The 7,500-nt window shown below is 45.7% G+C and overlaps 1 protein-coding gene across 1 annotated transcript in view; it reads right to left on the bottom strand.

The window, feature by feature from the left end:
- Positions 1 to 7,500, bottom strand: part of LOC143300026 (cilia- and flagella-associated protein 100-like) — a 31,126-nt gene that overhangs the window by 18,441 nt on the left and 5,185 nt on the right. Inside the window, exons 4-6 of the mRNA XM_076613582.1 lie at positions 5,056 to 5,219; positions 813 to 969; positions 1 to 136 (exon numbers count right to left, since the gene is read on the bottom strand). The exon at positions 1 to 136 is cut by the window's left edge and continues 86 nt beyond it. Of these exons, the coding sequence (XP_076469697.1) occupies positions 1 to 136; positions 813 to 969; positions 5,056 to 5,219 (457 nt within the window). The remainder of the gene's footprint in view (positions 137 to 812; positions 970 to 5,055; positions 5,220 to 7,500) is intronic.

Below are 7,500 nucleotides of genomic sequence, written 5' to 3'. Positions count from 1 at the left end.
ACTGTGTCTTCTTCTTGGGCTGATGTAACTTATCCACCAGCGCCTGCGTAGAGGTGTGCACCTCCAACTCCTGCTTCTTCTGTTCCGCAGCCACCTTCTCCTCCGCTATGCTTCTCAGTCTGTCCGGGAGGAGTTCCTGACGTGGGAGGGGGGGAGGGGGGGGGGGAGGCATCAACAACAACGGCGCTTTATTTTCTGATCCCCCCAAAAAATGTTGCGTTGTGCTGTGTTGTGCTGTGCTGTGTTGTGCTGTGTTGTGTGTTGTGTTGTGTTGTGTTTTGCTGTGCTGTGCTGTGCTGTGCTGTGTTGTGTTGTGTTGCGCTGTGCTGTGCTGTGCTGTGCTGTGTTGTGTTGTGTTGTGTTGTGTTGTGTTGTGCTGTGCTGTGCTGTGTTGTGTTGTGCTGTGTTGTGCTGTGCTGTGTTGTGTTGTGTTGTGTTTTGCTGCGTTGCGGTGGATTGTATTGCCCTGTGTTGTGTGCGTTGTGAGGTGTTGTGCGCATGGTATTGTGTTGTGTGGGAGGTGGGGTGGGTGGCTTACAATGGGGGTGATCCTAACAGCTGGGAGGTGGGGGGGGTGGCTTACATATGGGGGTGATCCTAACAGCTGGGAGGTGAGGGGGGTGGCTTACATATGGGGGTGATCCTAACAGCTGGGAGGTGAGCGGGGTGGCTTACAATGGGGGTGATCCTAACAGCTGGGAGGTGGGGGGGGTGGCTTACATATGGGGGTGATCCTAACAGCTGGGAGGTGAGGGGGGTGGCTTACATATGGGGGTGATCCTAACAGCTGGGAGGTGAGGGGGGTGGCTTACAATGGGGGTGATCCTGTCCAGGAAGGCCTTGTAGGTCTTGTATTCCAACAGCGTCTCTTCCAGTTTGCAGATCTCGGAGCTGGTGGCCATGATGGACACCTGGATCCTTTTGATCTCGTGCAGCTTCTCCATCTTGCACTTGGCCTCGTGGTCGGCCCTGCACGTGCACACACGCACACAGAGGTACACACACACATACACCAAGAGACACGCACAGACACATACATACATATGGCACACAGACACACACACGCACATTCACACACACACGCAAAAATACACCCAGAGACATGCACAGATGCATACGACACATATATGACACACAGAGACACACACATACAGAAACGCACAGAGTAATACAGAACACACATGCATGCGCGTGCACACCCACATAGAAACACCAAAACGAATTTGTACCTAACGCTCTGAATCTGTTGTCTTTAAAATCACACACTGTCAACATCCAAGCCCCCCACCCCACCCCAACAAAAACAAAGAAAAAAAAGAAAAGAAAAAAAAGGCGTGTGTCGGGGATGGAGAAGGATGGAGGAGGGGCGTTACCACATTCAGCATGATGGAGTCTCCCGTCGGACCGACGGATGAGTAGGCAGGCAGGCTTATCTATCGGTGTGCGTCCTCATATGAGAGAAGAGGCCGATTCTGGATGTGCAGCACTTCCCACAGGTGTTGCAAGGGAAAACGTCTCCAGAAGTTGAGCCCTGCTTCCTTCGCTTACGGTTCTCCTTCATGGCCAGCGTTCTCTTGTTTTCAAACGTCTTCATGCCACTAGAGCACAGCATCCTCCAGCGAGAGCAGTCAAGGGCATCACTTTCCCAGGAAGCGATGTCACAGGCTTTGAGGTTTGTCTTCAAGGTGTCCTTGAAGCGCTTGCAGGGTCTTCCAAGTTCGCGGTACCCTTCCTTCAGCTGGACATACAAAAGCATCTTCGGGATCCTGCTGTCTGTCATGCGGACAACGTGTCCTGTCCAGCGTAGCTGGCACTGGATCAGCAGGCTTTCGATGCTGGGCAGGCCGCTCCTCTCTAGGACCTGGAGGTTGGAGACCCTGTCTTGCCACTTTATGCTGAGGATCTTTAGCAGGCATCTCTGGTGAAACTGCTCAAGTTGTTGAATGTGACGGCGATAAGTCATCCATGTTTGACAGCAGTACAACAAGGTGGTCAGCACAATAGGTCTGTTGGTTTTGATTTTGGTGCTGAGCCTGATGTCTTTGTTGTTCCACAGCCTGTTGTTGAGTCTGTCAAAGGCGGAGCTGACCTTTGCGATGCACAGCGTCACTTCTGCATCAAGGGCTCCGTTGCTGCATAGGGTGCTGCCCAGGTAGCAAAACTTGTCGACTGACTTGATCTCTGTGTCATCGAACTTGACTGCAGGTGAGAGGGCTGCAATTACCTCGTCAGATACGGACGAATCCCTAATGAGGAGGGTGTTGAAGTGCTCTGCCCAGCGGGCAAGGATGTCTTTCTTGTCTGTCAGGAGGGTGGTCTGGTCCAAGGCTCGGACAGGGGTTGATCCTGTGACTCTCGGCCCATACACAGCTGTGTATGGGCCGAGAGTCACAACATTCAACAACAGAACTGAAAATTACAGAATGACAATGTAAGGGCTAAAACGGAGCAAATCAAGAAAAGGACTTTATCATCAACGCGTGCAATAGTTAGCAACAGTTCAAACACTGCTCATACACAGACAGTAAAGTAATGATTAGTTAGAAAAGGAATGTAATGTAAATTTTGCAAATGTTACATTACCCCAGCAAGGAAAAGGCTTTGAGACAAACATTGGCGTGCTGGTAGTAAAGGGACGTAAGTGTTGTTAAACATATCTGTGTATGAAGGATAATGCCCCCTGAACTACAGGCACACGACACCATTAGACAGCAGTCACAGAGCAACAAAGGGAAAAACTAAAGTTCACGGGAACTTGTTGCATGACAAAAATGTACCCCTGTTTTGAAAAAAAAAACCAATAAAAAGAAACTAATATAATAAATTTCAAAAGCAACATAAAGGCGTGGATTCTTCATCTTGTACAAGTGTGCCGGCGTGCATGTGTGTGTGTGTGTGTGTGTGTGTGTGATGCTGGGTTATACCCAAGTACAGCTCAATATGTGCATGTGTTTCAAACAACAACTTGAAGCAAATGACTGCCACAAGACACTTCACTGACACCTAGATGGGTGTAATGTACACTTCACTGACACCTAGATGGGTGTAATGTACACTTCACTGACACCTAGACGGGTGTAATGTACACTTCACTGACACCTAGACGGGTGTAATGTACACTTCACTGACACCTAGACGGGTGTAATGTACACTTCACTGACACCTAGACGGGTGTAATGTACACTTCACTGACACCTAGATGGGTGTAATGTACACTTCACTGACACCTAGACGGGTGTAATGTACACTTCACTGACACCTAGACGGGTGTAATGTACACTTCACTGACACCTAGATGGGTGTAACGTACACTTCACTGACACCTAGATGGGTGTAATGTACACTTCACTGACACCTAGATGGGTGTAATGTACACTTCACTGACACCTAGATGGGTGTAATGTACACTTCACTTACACCTGGATGGGTATAATGTACACTTCACTTACACCTAGATGGGTGTAATGTACACTTCACTTACACCTAGAGGGGTGTAATGTACACTTCACTTACACCTAGACGGGTGTAATGTACACTTCACTTACACCTAGATGGGTATAATGTACACTTCACTTACACCTAGATGGGTATAATGTACACTTCACTTACACCTAGAGGGGTATAATGTACACTTCACTTACACCTAGACGGGTGTAATGCACACTTCACTTACACCTAGAGGGGTGTAATGTACACTTCACTTACACCTAGATGGGTATAATGTACACTTCACTTACACCTAGATGGGTGTAATGTACACTTCACTTACACCTAGATGGGTATAATGTACACTTCACTCACACCTAGATGGGTGTAAGACATTACAAGACGCTACGTATGATACATACACTAGTCAGTCATGTGACCATCAGAACAGCAGAGGAGGCAACTGCTGTCCCATCTCTTTGGACTAGAATATGATAACAGTGGAGAGCGTCTTGCCCAAGTTACATCCCCACTCTCTCGGGCCAAGAGGGCTTTAGAACAGTCGGCGTTGGGATGGTTCCCAAAGGCCAACTTGCACCCCCACTGCTGCAGTAATGAGAGCCAGTGCGGTCTTGCCTCCTAACTTGAGAATCATAATCCTTCACAAAAGACTAAGCTGTAAAATGACTTCCATTTGCAGTGGAGGACACCATTGATCATACACAGCTCTCACTTTGCTGTTGGCCCAACTGTAGGCTTATGTCAATCTGTGATGTTAGCTGAGTGTTGGGTCTAATACGCTATGTCTAATAATGACGATAATGATACCACTACTACTACTACTACTACTACAATAATAACAAAGCTAGAACTACTACTTTTGCTGCTGCTATTTACATAGTTCTTTCAAAAATCTTAAACTAAAAACCATGATAATGGTAATCAGTATTGGTGATGCTCCTTCTACAACTACAAGTGCATATATATATAGCACTTTCGAACATCGACTACTTCTTCTACTAGTACCAGGGAGTGTGCAGCAAGCACTTAGCGCATGTAAAAGAACCCACGGCAACAAAAGGGCTGTTCCTGGCAAAATTCTGTTAGAAAAATCCACTTCGATAGGAAAAACAAATAAAACTGCACGCTGGAAAAAATACAAAAAAATGGGTGGCACTGTAGTGTAGCGACGCGCTCTCCCTGGGGAGAGCAGCCCCTAATTTCACACAGAGAAATCTGTTGTGATAAAAAGAAATACAAATACAAATACTCTTTCTGCAGGCCTGAAATGACTCTTTTGAGGTCGGCTGGACTACATCCCAAATGATTTGATTTACTACTGCTACTACTATTACTGCTATAACTACCACTACTTCTGCTGTTGCTGCTGCTACTTCTACTACTACATTTATACACTGCCTTCAAACATTACAAAAAAAAGATTGAAACAATAATGCCACCACCACTACTGCCACTTCAGCTACTGCTACTGCTACAACAACAGCCACTACTACTACTACTGCTGCCACATCCACATAGCCCTTTCAATCAAAACATCTCCAAACACTTCCCCCAACATCACGTAGGTACGCCAGTCTCAGTGGACCGGGCCCCGGAAGCGGCGCTCACACTTTGATGGCCTCCACCGAGTTCTTGTCGTTCTCCTTGAGGAAGTCGTCGAACATGGAGGCGTCCTCCTCCAGGAACTGCTCGGCCAGCTCCAGCTTGCGTTCCTCGGCCTGGGCGATCTCCTCCAGCTTCCGCATCTCGTCCCGCTTGACCCCCAGGGAGTACTGCAGGCCATGGGACACGATGTCACACACAGTGCAGCAATCAAGTATAACAGAATACTATGCAGTGCAAAGTGACAGAACGCAAGAACGCAATAATTTTAACTCACTCAGTACGGCCAGTCCTCTCTTCTCCTCTACACAGACACCTCGGATGTCCAGTGGGTGTCTCAATGACCCAACCTTTAGCTTCCGTCGTCTTTGTCAACATTCACCTCTTCAGTGTAAGAGCCTTCCGCTTGTAATATTTTGATGATGGTAATTGGGTTGAAACGCTGTTAACGTCGTCTCTTTCGCCGTTCGTATGGAGAGAGTTAATGTAAGGTCACCGACCTGTATACATTTTGGGTGCACGTATTGCAAACATATCTTAACTAAAATAAAATAGGAAGAACGAAAACAATCCACTTAATACACAGTTGAGCTCACTGAGAACAAGTAAACTAAATGAAAAGCACAAGGCTGATATTTTTGTTTAAGGCTGAAAGTGCTCTTCTCTCAGTCTTAATGCAAAAAAAAACAAACAACAAAAACATTGCAACATCTCTGGTCACATTACCACTTTCGTTTTGCAGCAGAAATGGTAATGACAGATTTCTAATATTTTGCATATACTCGTGCAAATATTTCTTTCTAATACCATTATATAATGGACAGGCTGTTAGTACATGTAGTTCGTCCTCTATTCTACCACCATATGGGCAGTTTTTCAAAACATCACGATAACGCTGATTTACTTTTAGTTCATTTATACCAAAACGGAACTTAATGAAAGCCGATCTAAATTTACTGATGGTAAGATGAGATAAGTATTTTTCAGGTTGTAATAAAGATTTGAATGACCTATATGTTTCAATAACGATTACTCCCGTTGAGTTTGCTTGCCCAGTCCTGTTTAAAGCCATCTATCATGCGTTGTTTGAAAATTTTAAGAAATGCAAAGTGATAGATAGGTTATGATGCAAAACCAAAGACAAGGCAACGTTACAAAATACAGCGCAACACAGTACAATTCAACGCAGTACAACGCACTACAATGCAGTACAGTGCTGTACTATGCAATACAACAAAACGTAATGCTGCAATACAATGCATTGCAATCCAAATCCCATGCAATAAGATGCAACACGGTACAGTGCAATACAATACAGTATAATACAATACACTTTCTGCTTTCTTAAAAGGAGGCGTGACTGCGTTCGGACAATTCCATATACGCTTCAACACATCTGCTAGACAGATGCCTGACAGCAGCTATAACTGCAGGTCACTGGTCCGGCCTTCAGTCCATGCACATGTATTTGTGTGCCTGTCACGAGTGGATTTCTTCTGCAGAATTTTGCCAGTGGAAAAAAAACACTTTTTCTTGCCATGGGTTCTTTTCCTGTGCGCTTAAGTGCGTGCTACAGGACATCGGTTTATCGTCTCATTTGAATGATTGATTCAACGCCCAGTTTGATTCTCCAGTCACACTTGGAAGAAAGTTGCGAGAGTGGAAAACAAACCACATCCCAACGGGCACTGTATTGGCAGGTAAACCCTTAACCACTCGGCCACCTTTCTCCTTAAATAATACGATAACTTGGGATATGAAACAATGCAATGCAACACAGCGCAGTACAGTACAACACAGTACAGTACAGTACAGTACAACACAGAGCAGTACAGTACAACACAGTGCAGTACAGCACAACACAGTACAGTACAGTACAACACAGTACAGTACAACACAGAGCAGTACAGTACAACACAGTGCAGGACAACACAGTACAGTACAGTGCAGTACAACACAGAGCAGTACAGTACAACACAGTGCAGTACAATACAACACAGTACAACACAGTGCAGTACAACACAACCAACACAGTACAACACAGTGCAGTACAACACAGAGCAGTACAGTACAACACAGTGCAGGACAACACAGCGCAGTACAGTACAACACAGTACAGTACAATACAACACAGTACAGTACAACACAGTACAGTACAACACAGTGCAGTACAGTACAACACAGTGCAGTACAGTACAACACAGTGCAGGACAACACAGCGCAGTACAGTACAACACAGTACAGTACAACACAACACAGTACAGTACAACACAGTGCAGTACAGCACAACACAGTACAGTACAACACAGTGCAGTACAACACAGTGCAGTACAGTACAACACAGTACAGTACAACACAGTACAGTACAACACAGTGCAGGACAAAACAGCGCAGTACAGTACAACACAGAGCAGTACAGTACAACACAGTGCAGTACAGTACAACACAGTA

This window comes from Babylonia areolata, chromosome 25 (assembly GCF_041734735.1).
Source record: "Babylonia areolata isolate BAREFJ2019XMU chromosome 25, ASM4173473v1, whole genome shotgun sequence".
NCBI classification, from domain to species: Eukaryota; Metazoa; Mollusca; class Gastropoda; order Neogastropoda; family Buccinidae; genus Babylonia; species Babylonia areolata.
This window is presented reverse-complemented; position numbering and strand designations above follow the sequence as displayed.